At 65.0% G+C, this 18,835-nt stretch overlaps 2 protein-coding genes across 5 annotated transcripts; both read right to left on the bottom strand.

Annotated features, from left to right (window-relative positions):
* Nucleotides 1-4,337: 4,337 nt before the first annotated feature.
* Nucleotides 4,338-7,085, bottom strand: Tnfrsf18 (TNF receptor superfamily member 18). Of its 2 annotated transcripts, XM_070037131.1 has the most exons (5): nucleotides 6,926-7,085; nucleotides 5,712-5,834; nucleotides 5,177-5,264; nucleotides 4,819-5,018; nucleotides 4,338-4,753 (listed from the first exon to the last, which is right to left on the bottom strand). In XM_070037131.1, exons 1-5 carry the CDS (start codon nucleotides 7,065-7,067, stop codon nucleotides 4,626-4,628), a joined length of 681 nt encoding a protein of 226 aa, XP_069893232.1. In that variant the 5' UTR covers nucleotides 7,068-7,085; the 3' UTR covers nucleotides 4,338-4,625. The 2 variants fall into 2 exon arrangements, with proteins under 2 accessions (XP_069893232.1, XP_069893233.1); XM_070037132.1 differs by lacking the exon at nucleotides 5,177-5,264.
* Nucleotides 7,086-13,671: 6,586 nt separating this feature from the next.
* Tnfrsf4 (TNF receptor superfamily member 4) lies at nucleotides 13,672-17,347 on the bottom strand. Of its 3 annotated transcripts, none has more exons than XM_070037124.1 (7): nucleotides 16,852-17,347; nucleotides 16,512-16,634; nucleotides 15,270-15,326; nucleotides 14,855-14,921; nucleotides 14,222-14,418; nucleotides 14,002-14,121; nucleotides 13,672-13,915 (listed from the first exon to the last, which is right to left on the bottom strand). In XM_070037124.1, the coding sequence occupies exons 1-7, from the start codon at nucleotides 16,979-16,981 to the stop codon at nucleotides 13,845-13,847; spliced, it is 765 nt and encodes a 254-aa protein (XP_069893225.1). In that variant the 5' UTR covers nucleotides 16,982-17,347; the 3' UTR covers nucleotides 13,672-13,844. The 3 variants fall into 3 exon arrangements, with proteins under 3 accessions (XP_069893225.1, XP_069893224.1, XP_069893226.1); XM_070037123.1 differs by having other exon boundaries at nucleotides 15,222-15,326; XM_070037125.1 differs by lacking the exon at nucleotides 14,002-14,121 and having other exon boundaries at nucleotides 15,222-15,326.
* Nucleotides 17,348-18,835: the final 1,488 nt, after the last annotated feature.

Below are 18,835 nucleotides of genomic sequence, written 5' to 3' on the forward strand. Positions count from 1 at the left end.
GCAAGTCATCCCCCCAACATGGTCTCCCAGGATGGTCCCCCTCTGCACCTGTCCCTTGACCTCGGGTGGGCTCTGTGCCTGGCCCAGCAGTGCCTGGGGGTCGGGGCCAACCCTGCTTCCCACGGCCCCTCTCCCGGGACACGGGGCCCTCTGGCCACTAGAGGGGGCTGTGCAGCGCTGTGCCTCCGGAGAGGGGCAGAGCCGGGAAGAGCCCAGCGAACTCTGGGCAAACCTGGGTAAGGTGTGAGCATCCTCAACACCAGACCCCTCCCTCCACCCCTACGCGCCAGGACAGAGTGTCCCAACCCAGTCAGCCACCCTGCCGTGGCCTCGTGGAGCGTGCCCCATTGCAGTAGGACCCGCACACCCGTCCCTGTGTGGCAAGGGTCCAGGAGCCCTGGGACCCTGCAGCACGCCTGTGGCCCCTCCCTGGGGGTGCCAGCTCAGCCACCGTCTGCTCTGCAGCCCGGGGGGGGGGGGGGCGGGCCTCGGTTAATCCACGCCTGCCCGCTGGGGTCGGACTCTGCTTCTGCTGGCATTGAAGGTGTTCCCAGCACCCCCTGCGGGGCCACCCTGACCTCCCCAGTGTTATCAGCACCTTGAGGGAACGTTCCAGCGCTCAGCTCCTGGGGAGGTGCTTGCCTGCGGTCTTGGGAACGCTCCGCCGTTATTAGAGCCATGAAAAAGAACCCACTGGCGATGCCTGCCCTGCTGGGAAAGCAGCCGACCCTGCCGACAAACAGCAGACAGCCCCGGCCCCGGGGAAACTGCTGGTCACGCCCTGGGTTTCCACACCCCGGATCCCTCCACCGACCAGCCACCCTGAGGCCCCGGATCCCTCCACCGACCAGCCACCCTGAGGCCCCGGATCCCTCCACCGACCAGCCACCCTGAGGCCCCGGATCCCTCCACCGACCAGCCACCCTGAGGCCCAGAGGCAGCGTTCCCTCCACTCACACAAAAAGCTTCCTCCCTTCTCCCTAGAAAAAGACACCTCACTTGTCCTTTTTTGATTTTTGTCCACTCCTGGGGCTTGAACTCAGGCCCTGGGCACTATCCCTGAGCTTCTAGAACTCTAGAACTCTACCACTTGAGCCCCAGTGCCACTTCCGGCTTTTTCTGTGAATGTGGTACTAAGGAATGGAACCCAGGGCTCGTGTGTGCTAGGTGAGCACTCTGCCACGGAGCCACCTGCCCAGCTCCAAGACCTCAGTTGTAGGAGAGCTGTCTGTCTCTCCAGTCTGGCTGGAGGACTGGTGTCCCTCCCAAGCTTTTACCGAAAATAAAAGTCTGCTGTTCTGCTGTTTGCTTTCAGCCATTTCTCTGTTCTGATACCCTCATTCCTTACAGATACCCCACCCAGCCTTGGCCCCTTAAATTCCTGGACGTGTCTGGCAGCTCTGGTACCCATGTGTAAGTCGGTAGACGGAGGTTTCTGTTCGCTCCTCAGGAGTGATGGCCACACCGGCCCTGTCCACCCAGCCCCTTGAGCCCTGCGCAGGCCCCTGTTTCCCTAAGCTCAGGACTGCGGGGACCCTGCGGAGAAGGGGCTCTGGAGTACCTCGGCCCAGGGGTCTGGCAGGTGACAGGTAGAATCTGCAGTTGGAATGGTGCACGGGCAGGGCCAGGGCCGCAGGAGCAGATGGCGGCAGTGTGGCCAGGCTAGCCCTGGGACTTGGTGACCCCAGGGGAACAGGATTCCTGGTAGCCAAGGACATCCGCACCCATCCTGTCTCTTAGTCATCCTCTCTCCCGTGTGTGTGTGTGTGTGTGTGTGTGTGTGTGTGTGTGTGTGTGTGTGTGTGTGTGTGTGTGTGTGTGTATCTGTCTGTCCGTCTGTCTGTCTCGGTTGTGCACCTGAACTCTGGGCCTGGGCGCTGTCCCTCAGCTCTTCAGCTCTAGGTGAGTGCTCTACCACTTGAACCACAGCGCCACTTCTGGTTTTCTGGTGGTTTATTGGAGATAGGAGTCTCACGGACTTTCCTGCCCGGGCTGGCTTGGAGCCTCGAGCCTCAGATCTCAGCCTCCTGAGCAGCTCGGGTGACAGCGGGGGCCACCAGCTCACACCTTGTCTTCCTTTGTCTCTTCCAAGGGTGAATCCCAGGAGGTGCCGGCAGGCAGAAGCCAAGCAGGCAGTTACTCCACCAGCATGCTACGGGGGGCGCCGAACCACCCCATCCTTGACCACCCTGTCCCCCACCAAGCCGCTCAGCCCCTCCATCCCTGCATCTCCATCTTGGGGCTGGCCGGCAGAGGCTCTGCCTCTGGGGACCTCCTAAGCCAGGGCCTGGGGTCTGCTGATCACCTTGTGCTAGCCAAAGCCACCCACACAACCCACACAGCCACTCCCTGGAGGCTTGTCTCTCAGAAGAGGCCAGTGCAGCTCCTACCTGAGCCTTCCCGCCCACCCAGCCCCCTGCTTCCCGCGGGGAGGCTGCTCAGGAATGAACTCAGCCCTGTGGGGAGCAAGGAAGGGTCTGGGTCCTGGTCCAGCTCTTGCTGTGCCCGTGCGGTGGTCAGCGAGGGGTCCGCACAGCTGGGGACAGACCCCGCGGCTGAGACTCGGGGGAGGGGGCGTTTTTGTCAGAGAAGTGGTCTCCGCGTGTAAGCTGAGTGTTCTCTTCCAGCAAGGTGAGGGGGTGGAGGTTTGGCGCGAGCTGCGGCCGGAAGTGTTTCTGAGAACAGAGGTGGCGCCCTGTAGACCCTTATCTGGAGCGGAGGCAGCACACACCGACTGGAGGGTCAGGCGGGAAGCTGCGGTTTTCCGGAGAGCTAGAGACCCGCTCCCGAGTGGGGGAGTTTCCAGTTTCCAAAGGGTGCCGAGCCGGCCTCTGCCCCGCTGGTCCGTGTCAGGCCGGGGCCCAGGAGGCCAGGCCTCCCCGCTGCACCCCCTCCTGCCTCACCCCAGCCTCCACCACCCTCCTAGCTCAGCTCAGCTCTCCCACGCACTCGCACTCCTGGTCTCCTGGGAGTCTTCCACAGCCCTTGAGGAGGCCCTGTGCCCACCGTCCACCCGCAGCTTCAGATGCGGCCCCAGGGCCCTGTGTAGGTCCTGCTCAGAAGGCAGAGGCCCCCTGCTGGCCTGCACAGCTATCTCAGCCCTGCTAGAGGACCCAAGCCAAACAGGGGTCTCCGAAGCCACAGGGGGGAGACAGGGCTGAGGGGCTTGGAGAAGCCAGGCCAGTGGGTGGAGGAGCCCCCAGAGCCCTGCCCAGCGGAATCCCCCAACCGTCCTGCGTCAGCTCAGTGCCCGCGCCGACTCCCTCCGGCAGCCCACGAGGAATTTCCAGCTCACTCAGCCTGCGCCACCTGCGTCACCTGCGGGCCTCAGCACTTCCTGGGGAGGCCCCCACTGCAGTCTCCTGCAGGGAGGGCAAGGAAGGGCTCAGGGCCTGGCAGGGGTGCAGCGGGCGGGCCCAGAAACACCCCAGAGCTCCTGCCCAGCCTCTGCTGCACCCCCGCGACGCTGGCTGTGTTCCCCTGACTCAGAAGCTCCCGGCAGCAGCACAGAAAAGACCAAGTGCTCCATGTGCCACCGAAGCCAGCAGCCGGATGAGGCCTTCTGCTCTCCGGCAAGTCCCAGCCCCCTGAGTTCTGGATCCCCACATCTCCACCCACATGAAAATAGACACGCCTCACCCCAGGTGCGAATGTGCTCCCCTCCTCTACCTGCTGGGCGGGGCCCAGAGCCCCCGGCCCTGGAGCCACAGGAGGTGACAGCAGCTGAGTCAGGCGTGCTGGGGGCAGAGCCAGCTGAGCGCGGCCAGGGCGTGGCCACCTTGGAGGGCGCGGCCCTGACAGGTCCCTGCTGGCCTGCCACTCCCTGGGCACCAGTGCCAAGGTGCCCTATCAGATTTCTCCAGCAGCTGCCAGAAAGCGGGAGGGTGCTTGGCTGGGGAGGACCCCAGAGCCATGCCCTGGAGAGTAGGATCCGGGAGGAGAGAGGGCTCAGGGCCAGAGCCAAGCCCTGGAGAGACTGCTTCCCTTGTCTGAAGCGCTGGGTGTAACCTGACAGAGCTCTGAGCTCAGGGCGGTGAGGCCTGGAAAGATAGCCTGAAGAGCAGCCATAAACCAATCTCCACAGCCCTCCGGGTCTCGGTGGACACCACTGCCCAGAACCGCATGGACACTTGCATAGCAGACCTGGAGTGCCAGCAGCCAGGGTCCGCTCCTCACAGCGGCTGCCTCAGCCAGTGGGCCAGCGACCGTCCAGTGTCCAAGACTAGAGTGGCTCCAACCTGTGCCTCCTGTCCTTACCTGAGCTCAGAAGCAGGCCTCGGTGGTCCCCTCCCCTGGGCGTCCCAGCCCTGCAGTGCCCTGCGCCCTTGTGCATCCAATCAGGTTAGGAAGAAGTGTTTATTGAAAACCGCCGGTGCTGGGCACTGCACCCCACAGGAGCCCAGGGGTCCGCTAAGGAAGCTCAGCCTTCGCTGTCTGCCTGGTCCATAAGCCCGGCCACGCCCACCGCACCCCTCCATGGTCTTGGGATGCGTCACTGTCAGAATCCCATACCCACTCCTCGACACGGGGGGCAGGGCTGGGCCCAAAGCAAGACAGGGAGCAGAGCCACCGCTCCCAGAGGTCAGCCAGGCAGGCTTGTGCAGGGCGCTGGGGCCGGCCGGGACTCACACCCAGCCGTCCCCCAGGGGGCCCTTCTCCTCCAGCCGCTCTCCTCGCTCCTCCTCAGGGAACTGGCAGCTGTAGGCATCCTCCGCCGCCGGTGGCAGTGGTACCTCCAGGAGCGGCTGGGTCTCTGCAAGGGGCTCTGGTCAGCGGCTCTCCTGGGGCCCGCCAGCCCTCCCCCAGGGCACAACTGACCTCGGGTCCGCGCGCGCTGCCCCCGCAGCTGCCAGACGTGCAGGCTGAGCTGGGCTGTGTTGAGGAGCAGGACACAGACGGCCACGGCAAAGATGACGACCAGCTGGCCCCGAGACTCAGCCGGCGGCGGTCCCGGCACGCACACGGCATTGTGGGTCTTGTTCCCAGGGAACGTGGTAATGAAGCCAGACTCGGCGCAGCTGCGGTCCAGGGGAGACGGACTGAGATGCTATTAGCCTGCGCCGCCAAGCAGCCCCACTGAGCGGACCTTGTCTGTCCTCTGAGCCACTTGTGGGCCAACACCCTGGCCATGCGGGACGGGCTTAGCCCAGCCGGCCAGGCCCCCTCCCATACTCACTCTGCCCAGGGCCTGCAGCGGCCCTCACGGCCCGCAGAGAAGGTGCCCGAAGCACAGTCAATGCACTCAAAGCCAAACTTGAAAGTCCCTAGGACAGACAGACACGGTAGGAGCACTGTAGGAGAGCAGGTCTGCCCCACGCCTCACCCACGGGAGATTCCTGACGCCCATAAGACCAGGGCCTGGGGACAGAGCCCAGTGTGTGTCGGATCCAGAGCCTGTCTGTCTGTCCCTAGGCGGATGGACAGAGTGGGTACCTGGGCCACCGTGTGCGGCTCTAAGGGCAGGGCACCCCATGGGCCTTCACGGCCACTGCTGAGTGGACACTACGCCCTCATTCTGCCCAGAGAAGAGGCAAGCCCAGCGCTGCACGCCAGAAGGCGGCCCGGGCGTCCGTTCCTCCAGCACCACGCCCCGTGTGGACGTCCTCATCCCTGGCTCCCTGGACACCGGGTCCCCCACGTTCCAGCTCAGCTCCGGACCAGCCCCGGGCCTGCTCCGGGACCCGCAACCCTCCGCGCCTCCGAGGACATACCCTGCGGCCGAGCCTCTTGGCCAGGTGGGCACGGGTGGCGCTTGCAGGTCCTGCACTCGGGGTCTTCACAGTGGAATTCCGGCTGCACACACTCGCAGTCCCCCTCGGGACAGACCTCCCGTTCTGCACGGCGATACACCAGCTCTCAGCAACCCAGCGAAGCCCTGCCCTTCCGGGCTCCTCCTGGCCAGCAAGAGGGATGAGGGGGCCTGGGAAGGTGGCTCCATGGTGGAGGGCTCGCCTAGCATGCATGAAGCCCTGGGCTCCATTCCTCAGGACCACATACGCAGAAAAAGCCAGACGTGGTACTGTGGTAGAGTGCCACCCTTGAGCAAAAGAAGCTCAGGGATGGTGCCCAGGCCCTGAGTTCAAGGCCCAGGACTAGAGAAAAAAAAGAAGAGGAGGAGGAGGATGGGGAGGGAAGAGGAGGAGGAGGAAAAAGAGAAGGGGGAGGGGGGAGGAGGAGGAGGGGGAGGAGGAGGAGGGGGAGGGGGCAGGGGAGAAGGGAGAGGAGAAGGGAGAGGAGGGGAAGGGAGAGGGGGAGAAGGGAGAGGTGGAGGAGGGGGAGGAGGAGGAGGGGGAGGGGGCAGGGGAGAAGGGAGAGGAGGAGAAGGGAGAGGAGGAGGAGGGGGAGGGGGAGGAGGGGGAGGGGGAGGGGAGGAGGGGAAGGGAGAGGGGGAGAAGGGGGAAGGGGCAGGGGAGGAGGAGGAGGAGCAGGAGCAGCAGCAGCACCACCACCACCACCTCCTTCGGCCCAGGCTAAGGTCCTAGGCTTTTTCTAGCTCAGTGTCTCCTCCCAGGTGGCCAGCCCCTCCTTCCCTGCTGGGCCTCCCTTTCCTGCACTGGCTGATTCCCCAAGGCCCCAGCTCCGCGGCTGGTGTGTGGTCAGCACCCGCAGGGGGCCTCGGAGCCGCCCCTCCAGGTCGGCAAAGCTGGGATGCTCTGGGTCCTCCACGGCCCCTCCCACGTGGAGGAGGACCCCACGGCCCTTCTCAGGGAGACTTCCGAGCCATCTCCATCTCCCTCCAGAGCGTCTGAGGACGCTCCCACAGAGCGTCTGTCCCTGCTGCCAGCCCATGGGACCTCTGTTAGTGACCGTGACCCGGTCTGAGCGTGGCTGGGGAGGTGGGGACGGGCGCCACTCCCCGGTGCCTCCCCCTCCCCCCTACCCCCCCCCCCGCTCCCCCCGCCCCCCATCCCGCCGTCCACTCTACCCGGCGAGCAGGAGCGGCAGCAGCGCAGGTCGGTGTCGGCCCCTCTCAGGAAGCAGCCCTGACCACAGCCCTGGCCACAGCGCAGACCCTGGCCCAGCACGCCCAGCAGGACCACCCCACACAGGGCTGTCAGCGCGCCCATGGCAGCCGCGGCTCTGGGAGCCCCTGCCGGTGCGCTCAGCCCGGCCTGCTCTGACAGGTCCTGCCTCCGCCCTGCGCCCTGCACCTCCTTCCCCCCCCCCCGCACCTCCTCCGTTTCCTGGGGGCGTCCCTCAAAGACACTGCACACCCAGAGGGGCTGGGAGACCACAGTGCGTGCTGCGGAGGCACTGTGCACCAAGACAGCACCAGCACCCTGAGTCCCCAGCACCCCCAGAGCACCAGCACCCCCAGAGCACCCAGCACCCCCAGAGCACCAGCACCTCCCCAGAGCACCAGCACCCCCAGAGCACCCAGCACCCCCAGAGCACCCAGCACCCCCAGAGCACCAGCACCTCCCCAGAGCACCAGCACCTTCCCAGAGCACCAGCACCTCCCCAGAGCACCCAGCACCTCCCAGAGCACCAGCACCTCCCCAGAGCACCCAGTACCTCCCCAGAGCACCAGCACCTCCCCAGAGTACCCAGTACCTCCCCAGAGCACCAGCACCTCCCCAGAGCACCCAGCACCTCCTCAGAGCACCCAGCACCTCCCCAGAGCACCAGCACCTCCCCAGAGCACCCAGCACCTCCTCAGAGCACCCAGCACCTCCCAGAGCACCAGCACCTCCCCAGAGCACCAGCACCCCCAGAGTACCCAGCACCCCCAGAGCACCAGCACCTCCCCAGAGCACCAGCACCTCCCCAGAGCACCCAGCACCTCCCAGAGCACCAGCACCTCCCCAGAGCACCAGCACCCCCAGAGTACCCAGCACCCCCAGAGCACCAGCACCTCCTCAGAGCACCAGCACCTCCCCAGAGCACCCAGTACCTCCCCAGAGCACCAGCACCTCCCCAGAGCACCAGCACCCCCAGAGCACCCAGCACCCCCAGAGCACCAGCACCTCCCCAGAGCACCAGCACCTCCCCAGAGCACCCAGCACCTCCCAGAGCACCAGCACCTCCCCAGAGCACCCAGTACCTCCCCAGAGCACCAGCACCTCCCCAGAGTACCCAGTACCTCCCCAGAGCACCAGCACCTCCCCAGAGCACCCAGCACCTCCTCAGAGCACCCAGCACCTCCCCAGAGCACCAGCACCTCCCCAGAGCACCCAGCACCTCCTCAGAGCACCCAGCACCTCCCAGAGCACCAGCACCTCCCCAGAGCACCAGCACCCCCAGAGTACCCAGCACCCCCAGAGCACCAGCACCTCCCCAGAGCACCAGCACCTCCCACAGCACCAGCACCCCCAGAGTACCAGCACCCCCAGAGCACCAGCACCCCCAGAGCACCAGCACCCCCAGAGCACCAGCACCCCCAGAGCACCAGCACCTCCTCAGAGCACCAGCACCCCCAGAGTACCCAGCACCTCCCCAGAGCACCCAGCACCCCCAGAGCACCAGCACCTCCCCAGAGTACCAGCACCTCCCCAGAGTACCAGCACCTCCTCAGAGTACCAGCACTTCCCCAGAGCACCAGCACCCCCAGAGCACCAGCACCTCCCCAGAGCACCCAGCACCTCCCCAGAGCACCAGCACCTCCTCAGAGCACCAGAACCTCCCCAGAGCACCCAGCACCTCCCCAGAGTACCCAGCACCTCCTCAGAGCACCAGCACCTCCCCAGAGCACCAGCACCCCCAGAGCACCAGCACCTCCCCAGAGCACCAGCACCTCCCCAGAGTACCCAGCACCTCCCCAGAGCACCAGCACCTCCCCAGAGCACCAGCACCTCCCCAGAGCACCAGCACCTCCCAGAGCACCCAGCACCTCCCCAGAGTACCCAGCACCTCCCCAGAGCACCCAGCACCTCCTCAGAGCACCAGCACCTCCCCAGAGCACCAGCACCTCCCCAGAGCACCAGCACCTCCTCAGAGCACCCAGCACCTCCCCAGAGCACCCAGCACCTCCCCAGAGCACCCAGCACCTCCTCAGAGCACCAGCACCCCCAGAGCACCAGCACCTCCTCAGAGCACCCAGCACCTCCCCAGAGCACCCAGCACCTCCCCAGAGTACCCAGCACCTCCTCAGAGCACCAGCACCTCCTCAGAGCACCAGCACCTCCTCAGAGCACCAGCACCCCCAGAGCACCAGCACCTCCTCAGAGCACCAGCACCTCCCCAGAGCACCAGCACCTCCCCAGAGCACCCAGCACCTCCCCAGAGTACCCAGCACCTCCTCAGAGCACCAGCACCTCCCCAGAGCACCAGCACCCCCAGAGCACCAGCACCTCCCCAGAGCACCCAGCACCTCCCCAGAGTACCCAGCACCTCCCCAGAGCACCAGCACCTCCCCAGAGGACCAGCACCTCCCCAGAGCACCAGCACCCCCAGAGTACCAGCACCTCCTCAGAGCACCCAGCACCTCCTCAGAGCACCCAGCACCTCCCCAGAGCACCCAGCACCTCCTCAGAGCACCAGTACCCCCAGAGTACCCAGCACCTCCTCAGAGCACCCAGCACCTCCCCAGAGTACCCAGCACCTCCTCAGAGCACCCAGCACCTCCCCAGAGCACCCAGCACCTCCCCAGAGCACCAGCACCTCCTCAGAGCACCCAGCACCTCCTCAGAGCACCCGGCACCTCCTCAGAGCACCAGTACCCCCAGAGTACCCAGCACCTCCCCAGAGCACCAGCACCTCCCCAGAGTACCCAGCACCTCCCCAGAGTACCCAGCACCTCCCCAGAGTACCCAGCACCTCCCCAGAGCACCCAGTACCTCCCCAGAGCACCCAGCACCTCCCCAGAGCACCCAGTACCTCCCGAGAGCACCCGGCACCCTCCCCAGAGCACCAGCACCCTCCCCAGAGCACCCAGCACCTCCCCAGAGCACCAGCACCTCCTCAGAGCACCAGCACCTCCTCAGAGCACCCAGCACCTCCCCAGAGCACCCAGCACCTCCCCAGAGCACCAGCACCTCCTCAGAGCACCCAGCACCTCCTCAGAGCACCCGGCACCTCCTCAGAGCACCAGTACCCCCAGAGTACCCAGCACCTCCCCAGAGCACCAGCACCTCCCCAGAGTACCCAGCACCTCCCCAGAGTACCCAGCACCTCCCCAGAGCACCCAGTACCTCCCCAGAGCACCCAGCACCTCCCCAGAGCACCCAGTACCTCCCGAGAGCACCCGGCACCCTCCCCAGAGCACCAGCACCCTCCCCAGAGCACCCAGCACCTCCCCAGAGCACCAGCACCTCCTCAGAGCACCAGTACCTCCTCAGAGCACCCAGCACCTCCCCAGAGCACCCAGCACCTCCCCAGAGCACCCAGTACCTCCCCAGAGCACCCAGCACCTCCCCAGAGCACCCAGCACCTCCCCAGAGCACCAGCACCTCCCCAGAGCACCCAGTACCTCCCCAGAGCACCAGCACCTCCCCAGAGCACCCAGTACCTCCCGAGAGCACCCGGCACCCTCCCCAGAGCACCAGCACCTCCCCAGAGTACCCAGCACCTCCCCAGAGCACCCAGTACCTCCCGAGAGCACCCGGCACCCTCCCCAGAGCACCAGCACCCTCCCCAGAGCACCCAGCACCTCCCCAGAGCACCAGCACCTCCTCAGAGTACCCAGCACCTCCCCAGAGCACCAGCACCTCCTCAGAGGACCCAGCACCTCCCCAGAGCACCCAGTACCTCCCCAGAGCACCAGCACCCTCCCCAGAGCACCCAGCACCTCCCCAGAGCACCCAGCACCTCCTCAGAGTACCCAGCACCTCCCCAGAGCACCAGCACCTCCTCAGAGCACCCAGCACCTCCCCAGAGCACCAGCACCTCCCCAGAGCACCAGCACCTCCTCAGAGCACCCAGTACCTCCCCAGAGCACCAGCACCTCCTCAGAGCACCCAGCACCTCCCCAGAGCTCCAGCACCTCCTCAGAGCACCAGAACCTCCTCAGAGCACCCAGCACCTCCCCAGAGCACCCAGCACCTCCTCAGAGCACCAGAACCTCCTCAGAGCACCCAGCACCTCCCCAGAGTACCCAGCACCTCCTCAGAGCACCCAGCACCTCCCCAGAGCACCAGCACCTCCCCAGAGCACCCAGCACCTCCCCAGAGTACCAGCACCTCCCCAGAGTACCCGGCACCTCCCCAGAGCACCCAGCACCTCCTCAGAGCACCCAGCACCTCCCCAGAGCACCAGCACCTCCTCAGAGGACCCAGCACCTCCCCAGAGCACCCGGCACCCTTCTCCCCAGGTTATATGCCGGGATCTGGGACAGCTGCCTCACCTGATGCACTGGGAGACACACATGGCCCCATGCTCTGCAGGCCAGTGCCCCAGAACACTGACCAGCTGCTTGGAACCCCCAAGTGTCCACGTCACTCACCCCAGGACCCCTCCCGGCCCCAGGGTCTGCCAGGAGGCCCTGAGGGGCTCTTCCCAGGAAGGTCATCCCCACTGGGCATTCCCGCAGGCCCTGAGGCTCAGTGCTGCACAGCCTGCCCAGCTCAGGGCAGCAGTGGTCTCTGAGCCGCTTTTGTTCACTGCCTAGGCCTGTACAAACATCTGGAAGGGAGCGGAGGGCCATGAGCCTCGAGGGGGGTCTGAGCCTCAGTTTCCCCACATGGGCTTTGGGTTGTTGGGCTATTTCCCATCCTTCCAGTGGGAGCTCTGGAGGGAGCGGGTTCAGGGTGAGGCTGGGCTGCCACAGGCGGGAGTAGTGAGTGCCCATCGTGAGGTGTCAGGTCCAGGCCCTTTTAAAAACTGCCGCTGCAGGTGGTTTAGGAAGCAGGGGTGTCAGGAGTTACCAGCTGACTCTAGTTGCCTCAGCCTCAGAGCTGAGCCTCCCAGGGAGGCATCCTGCACCCTGGACTCCAAGCCGTCTGTCGTAGACATCCTTCTTGGAGGAAACTGGGACAAAGGTATGCCACCAGACAGCCCTGGGTGCAGGTGGCACCACCAAGAGGAAGGGACAGGGTAGTCCAGACCGGGTTTCTACCTGTTTTAAGGACCTAACTAGTTATCCAGGTCTGTGCCAACACATCCCCGTGACCCTAGACAATCCCTCGCATCTCCTGCAGGTAACGTGCACCTGTGAGACCCTGTTCCTCCTCTGTGTGGGGGGCTGAGCAGCCTGGACTAAGCTGAGAGTAGATCTGTGCGGTGTCTCCAGGAGGGTCTCCAGAGGGTGGTGGTCCTGATGTGGCTCGATCTCCTAGGTCCCACTGACCTCCTGCCCTGTCCCTCCAGGCCTGACAGTTCCCCCAGGGCAGGGACTGTAGATCAGTGTCTGTTACCTCTGCCAGACCCAGGATCAAGTGCTGTCCTCCCAGGAGGAGGCTGGAAGTTGTCAGAAGAGGAAGAGGGAAGGAGTCAGATTTGAGAGGAAAGAGCCGGCGGAAGTGCAGAGGACCCGAAGAGTCCATCCAGGCCCCATGTGGGTCAGAGCCACTGGATGCCCCACTGGATGCCCAGCTTGACACAGGGCTTGATTATTACCTCTAGCCACAGACTGGGTGGAAGCTGGGGCCCATGACCACAGGACACAGGGGCAGGGCCAGGCCAGCGGCCGCAGGGGCAGACGCGGACATGACTGTCCCCATGCCCACCTCCGGCCTGGCACACCTCCTCACATTGTCCGATGTGTGCTCTGCGTGTCAACAGTTCCTAACACGTGGCATACAGCATCAGCCTGGATTGGCCTGGCTTCTGGTTCAATTGCACAGTCAGTCCTACACCATTGTGTGTGTGCGTGTGCTTGTGTGTGCCCACACATGCGTGTGTATGCATGTGTGCATGTGTGTGCCAGTACTAGGATTTGAACTCAGGGCCTGGGCACTGTCCCTTATCTTTTTTTGCTCAAGGCTAGAGCTCGACCACTTGAGCCACAGATCCGCTTCAGCCTTTTTGGTGATGAATTGAAGGTAAGAGTCTCACGGACTTTCCTGCCTGGGCTGGCTTTGAACCATGATCCTCAGATCTCAGCCACACGAGTAGCTAGGATAACAGGCGTGAGCCACATCTGGGTCACATCATTTCTGTGTGAGATCAGTTTTCTAGGTGGCTGCTTTCTTTTTGGTCAGGTACCTGGGCCCCTGATGCTGGCCATACACAGCTTAGGGCAACTCTGGGTGAGGCCACAAACTCCATCTTGAAGACAGCCCAAAAGCCCATCAGAACTCACTGCGATTGTCTGTCCATTCTGCAGACATCTGAGCCTTTCCACCCTTGGCCTGTGTGGCGCAGCATTGCCGAAGGAGTCCAAGGGTGCTTGTTTCTGGGTAGATTTCCAGGAATGGAGTGGCCAGGTCTCAGGGCGGCCCAAGTTTGGCTCAAGCCAACGGTGACAACAGTCCGGAGAATCACCGGCTGGTACCCAGGGAGGTCTTGGACACCCACGCACCAGGGGCAGCCACAAAGGCTTAAGCCGTGGAACCAGGCCCCTCCAGATCAGGACCCTCGGGGCCTGCCTGCTCTTGGTGCCGGATTCTGACTCCAATGGGCTCAGGTTTCAGGATCCCCTGAGGCTGAGGCTCTGAGCTTCTCAACAAGCCCCCAGCCAGGCCCTGTCCATTCATTCCCTTTGGCACTGGAGTGCCCCGGGCCCAGGCTCTAGGCTCGGAGCAGACCCAACCACCTCAGCCTGAGGCCCTCTCCGGCCAGGTTATGCTGTTGGACTCACAGTTACCAGTGTGTTTATTGGGGTGGCTCCAAGCAGGCAGTATGCACAGCATACACGCATACATCGGTACATACACACATACACGGGAGAGGCCAGAGCCAGCTGAGCACCTAGAACGGTGCACACGTGTGGAGGACAGAGGGCCTGTAAAGGAGTCCTAAAGCGCAGCTCAGACCTTCACCAGCGTGGAGTGTGTGTCCACCTGCTCCTCCTGAATGGGTGTCCGAAAGCTACTTCCCCCTGGGAGGAGACAAGGGTGGGGGTCAGAGGTGCGTGGTGGGCCTCACCGGCCCGGGAGGTGGGCCGGGCCCGCAGTGGGCACTCACCAGAGGGCTTGAGGCCAGCAGGCCACTTCCAGGCCGCTCGGAGCAGGTGGAGGGCAAGCAAGGCAGCCAGGGGGGTGACCAGGCCCAGGCCCAGGCCCAGGGCAGCAGCCAGCACGGGGCCTGAGAGGAGGCCAGCGGGGTGAGCTCCCTCTCTCTGTCCTCTCCGTCTCTCCCTCCTCCCCCTCCTCTCCCTCCCCCTCGCTGGGCAATGCCCACTTACCCACAGGGCCCTCTGAGGCAGGTGTGGAGGGCTGCTGAGAGGTCTGAGGCCAGGCCTCAGTGGGAGGCACAGCTGTGGGCCTGGCGCCGGGATCCCGGGTCTCCCAGGCTGGCGTGGCCAGGGAGCGCTCATCCTCACAAACCGAGTCTGAGCTGGCGTCTGCTGGCCGCAGGGTCCGCTGCCCAGCTGAGGAGCAGCTGGGAGAGGGGACACCGCCAAGGCCAGGGAGGAGGGACCCACATTGAACCAAAGGAGTCTGAGACAGCTCCCTAGACCACCCCCCCAGGCCTCCACACCTTCCTCCCTGTGCCCACCCCATCCTACTCCTGCTGGATTCTCACTCCTAACCCCACCTCTACCCTCCCTGCTGCCCCCTGGAGTGAACTCAGTGAGAACTAGCCTGGACGAGGGCCTCACAGGGCCACCACAGGCCCACCCCCACAGCGCCCCCCCCCCCGCAGGCCTACCCCCCACAGAGGCCCCCCCCGCAGGCCTACCCCCCCACAGAGGCCCTCGAGGGCTGAGCCAGGGGGCATGTGCCCAGCGTGTGCTCAGGGGCTTCTGCCCCCTGCCCTGCCTCCACACACCAAGCCTCTTACCCTCCAGGACCCCAGTCCCCACCACGACACTCACTTGGTCCAGGGCTTGCAGGCCTGGTTGTCGCCTGGGGAGAAGTGACCAGGAGGGCAGGGGACACAGTCTGCGTGAAGATACTGAGCAGTTAACCGCCTGACACCACCGCTGGCCTCCGTGCTGCGGCGGTGGGAGGTGAGGCCCGGGGCAAATGGGGGCAGCTCTTCCATGCCACATGCCACCACTGGCCCTGGCCGGAAAGCGGACTGGGAGCCCTCCACGACCCTACCCAGCCCAGCCCATTAGAGAGGTGCCAGGGGAGAGGCGGCGTTGTGAGGTGGGAAAAGGACTCATTTCACCATTGCCAAAGCTCACGGCGAGGGGGACGCCGAGCACACGGGGCCCGGGCCCAGGGCACCCAGCTCACCCACTCCAAGCTTGTAGCCATCCTCACGGGGCTGGGTTCCGGGCTTACAGTGGCAGATCGTGTCCTGTGTGGGTGTGCAATTCTGCTTGAGCTCACTTCCACTTCCTGGAGGGGTGGAGAGGTTGGGGCTGTGGCAGAGGCTTGGCCGCGGGCAGTCAGGCCTCCGGGGAGGTGGAGCAGAGCCGAGGCTGAGGGGCTGCGGATCCTGAGGTCCTGGGCTTTTCACTCCTCTACTCCTGAGATCCTCTCCCTGTGGCCAGTCTGTCTCTTCCCGTCACAAAGCCCCGGGTCAGCTGGCCCTCCGGCCTCCTTTCCCGACCTCTTCACATGCATCAGGACTTTCCAAGGCCCCACCCCACCCCCGCTCCAGAGCCTCCCATCCGGACAGCACAGACAAGGTCACACCGCCAACACGTGCTCTGCACGGACTCTGCGAGTCTGGGCTGGGCTCCAGCCCCAGGAGGAGGTGGCACCCCAGGAGACCCCCAGGCAACCTGGGGCTTGCGGGGAGCCACCCGCACTGCTGCTTGGGGTTGGCCTCGGGGGAGCACGGGCACGGCGGGGGTGGGGAGCACGGTGGGGCGGGGGGGAGCACGGGCCCGGCGGGGGTGGGGAGCACGGTGGGGCGGGGGGGAGCACGGGCACGGCGGGGGTGGGCACGGGCACGGCGGGGGTGGGGAGCACGGTGGGGCGGGGGGGAGCACGGGCCCGGCGGGGGTGGGGAGCACGGTGGGGCGGGGGGGAGCACGGGCCCGGCGGGGGTGGGGAGCACGGTGGGGCGGGGGGCGGGTGGGGAGCATGGGCACGGCGGGGGTGGGGAGCATGGGGGGCGAGGGGGTGGGGAGCACGGGCACGGCGGGGGTGGGGAGCACGGTGGGGCGGGGGGGTGGGGAGCACGGGCACGGCGGGGGTGGGGAGCACGGTGGGGCGGGGGGGAGCACGGGCACGGCGGGGGTGGGGAGCACGGGCACGGCGGGGGTGGGGAGCACGGTGGGGCGGGGGGGAGCACGGGCACGGCGGGGGTGGGGAGCACGGGCACGGCGGGGGGGGTGGGGAGCACGGTGGGGCGGGGGGCGGGTGGGGAGCATGGGCACGGCGGGGGTGGGGAGCATGGGGGGCGAGGGGGTGGGGAGCACGGGCACGGCGGGGGTGGGGAGCACGGTGGGGCGGGGGGGTGGGGAGCACGGGCACGGCGGGGGTGGGGAGCACGGTGGGGCGGGGGAGGGGAGCACGGGCACGGCGGGGGTGGGGAGCACAGGGGAGGGGTCGGAGGGGGGCGGCGGGGCTCACCGTGGTTGCACTTTGTGCACTGCTTACAGGGTTCATAGTTGGCCACGTCGTTGTAGAAGCCGGGCTCACAGGGGCGGCACACGGTGTCTCTGGTGCGGTCGCATCGCCGCACCATCCCGCTGCCTGCCGTGAGGTCAGCAGGTCAGCCGCGGTGGCCGTGGGCTCTTCCTCAGCGCGTCGGCGCCCCTGGGCCAGAGCGGGGCCTGGCCCACCCCTGACAGGCCAGCCCCCGCGCAGCCCCAGTGCCGGGCGCATCACTCGCGGGGTCATTGGAGTCCCTCAGATTGCCTGCACTCTCCTTCCGCTAGAGCCCCCGACCCCCAGTGCCCCGGCCACTCACCGGGCTGGCAGTCAGGACAGCACCGGACACCTTGAGGGTAGGTGTTTCCAACACAGCGGAGCTGTGCCCAGGCTCCGAGCCCCAGGCCCAGCAGCAGCAGGGCTGCAGGCCGCCAAGCCTCTGCACACATCCTCCTCTGTCCTCCGCCTTCACAGGAGTCTGGGTTTTTCCTTGGAGGATGTGGCTATAAGGGCTATGGGGGTGGAGACTGGCAGGTGGTGGGGAAGGCGTGTGTTCAGGCCTGGGTGCACACACACACACACACACACGCACGCACACACACGCACGCGCGCGCACACACACACACACGCTCCTGCCCCTGCCCCTAGCTGGTGGCCTGGGGACTGCTCGGAGTCTGGAACTCCACAGGAACGCTGGCGCACGCCTTGCCCTTGGACTGGGCCGAGGTGATCCACACTGCACACACAGGAGGCAGAGTGCTTGCGGCCGTTAGGACCTGTGAGGGACACAGAGGCCTTTGCTCACCTGCACACATCTCCACGCACCCACCCGAGACAGCACACACTGCTCACACACCCATGTGCTCACACCCACGCAGACTCACCCTTTCTTACCTGTAAGTGTCCCTGGCTCCTACCGCTGCTCTGAAGAAATGAGTATTTGGGGCCGAGAGGCCTCCCCATGTCCCTCCCCTTTCTAACTTCTCAACAGAATTCTGATGGGATGTCTTTTACCCAGTTAACGTAGGAGCTGCAGATAGAGAGCCCTATTGAGGAGGGGAATCCCCAACCCAGAGCACAGGTGAGAGATGGGGCCCCGCCACTCACAGAAATTCCCAGCCTGGAGGCCAGGCAGGCACAGGCCAAATTACAGCTGAGAAATAGGCAGAAGGAAACGCCACTCCTGAGAAATGGGTCCCAGGACCCCCCCCAAGCCTGGAAGGGCAGTAGTGGGCCAGCACCACCCCACCCTGACGAGCAGAGGAGGGAGGCCTGAACCCAGTTCTCTGGCCTGCAGAGATGGAAGGCTTGTATTTGCACAAGCGCTCTGCTGACGGCCAGGTAAACTCAGGGTTCATCCTGAGGTGCTTCTCCCATGGGGACCGCCGTAGGGCTCTGCCTGCCTTCGGGTTGTCCTATCTGGCTGGTGATCGGCACTTATGACAGGCGACCGAAGATGCACTGAAGCCCAGTGCATCTGAGGTACGGAGATGAAGAAAGATGGAGAGCAGGGCTGGGAAGGCGGCTCAGCGGTAGAGTGCTTGCCTTGCATGCATGAGGCCCTGGGTTCAATTCCTCAATACCACAGAAGCAGAAAAAGCTGGAAATGGTGCTGTGACTCAAATGGTAGAGTGTTGGCCTTGAGCTGAAGAGCTGAGGGACAGCGCCCAGGCCGAGTTCAGGCCCCACGACCAGCCAAAAAAAAAAAAAAAGATGGAGAACAGGCAACACTGATCAAGAAGCATTATACCGTAACCTGACCTGTGTAATTAAAACCCCTTTGTACAACTAATTAAACAAAAGACAACCTGAATGCACACGTGCCCCTCCCTCCCGCAGGGAGCCCATCCGGCAGCAGAGCCCGCCTGCGTGACGTGACATGATGTGCTCCGGGAAGAGCCACGCGGGAGCGTTGCCGGCGGGAGCTGCCTCCCCATACCCGAGCTGGGGTTTTGCAGTCTCCAGGGGCACCCGCACTCTAGAAGGCATAATTGGGGGGTGGGGGCTGGGGGCCGAGCTTCTGGGGACTTGTGGCTGGTTCCACTTGACTGAGTCTCTAGGTTCTGACCTCGCCTGACCAAATGCATCAACCACCTCACCATAAACTTTCCCAGTTACTAACTGCAGTTTTGAGCTCTTCCGTGCAGACGCTCTCCCCTGTAACTCTGGCTTAATGGCAGCTGCTGCTCTGTCTTGATGGAGTCAGCCTGCCAACGTCCCTGGTGTTAAACTTCTCTTCCCTTTGGACACATGTGGTGAGCTTTACCCTGTCGAGACATCGAACAGGGCCCTGGCTCCTACAG

Source organism: Dipodomys merriami, unplaced genomic scaffold (genome assembly GCF_024711535.1).
Source record: "Dipodomys merriami isolate MVZ:Mamm:240054 unplaced genomic scaffold, mDipMer1.0.p SCAF_28, whole genome shotgun sequence".
Taxonomy (NCBI): Eukaryota; Metazoa; Chordata; class Mammalia; order Rodentia; family Heteromyidae; genus Dipodomys; species Dipodomys merriami.

What these genes read in the sequence shown, in the direction of transcription:
- Tnfrsf18 (XM_070037131.1), bottom strand. Translation starts at nt 7,067, where the DNA reads ATGGGCGCGCTGACAGCCCTGTGTGGGGTGGTCCTGCTGGGCGTGCTG. An exon ending in CTGCCGCTCCTGCTCGCCGG is followed by an intron (nt 5,835 to 6,925) that starts GTAGAGTGGACG and finishes ATCGCCGTGCAG; the next exon opens with AACGGGAGGTCTGTCCCGAG. An exon ending in CGCTGCAGGCCCTGGGCAGA is followed by an intron (nt 5,019 to 5,176) that starts GTGAGTATGGGA and finishes CCTGGACCGCAG; the next exon opens with CTGCGCCGAGTCTGGCTTCA.
- Tnfrsf4 (XM_070037123.1), bottom strand. Translation starts at nt 16,981, where the DNA reads ATGTGTGCAGAGGCTTGGCGGCCTGCAGCCCTGCTGCTGCTGGGCCTG. An exon ending in CTGTCCTGACTGCCAGCCCG is followed by an intron (nt 16,635 to 16,851) that starts GTGAGTGGCCGG and finishes ACCTCACGGCAG; the next exon opens with GCAGCGGGATGGTGCGGCGA. An exon ending in GCCTGCAAGCCCTGGACCAA is followed by an intron (nt 14,419 to 14,854) that starts GTGAGTGTCGTG and finishes CCCCTCTCCCAG; the next exon opens with CTGCTCCTCAGCTGGGCAGC.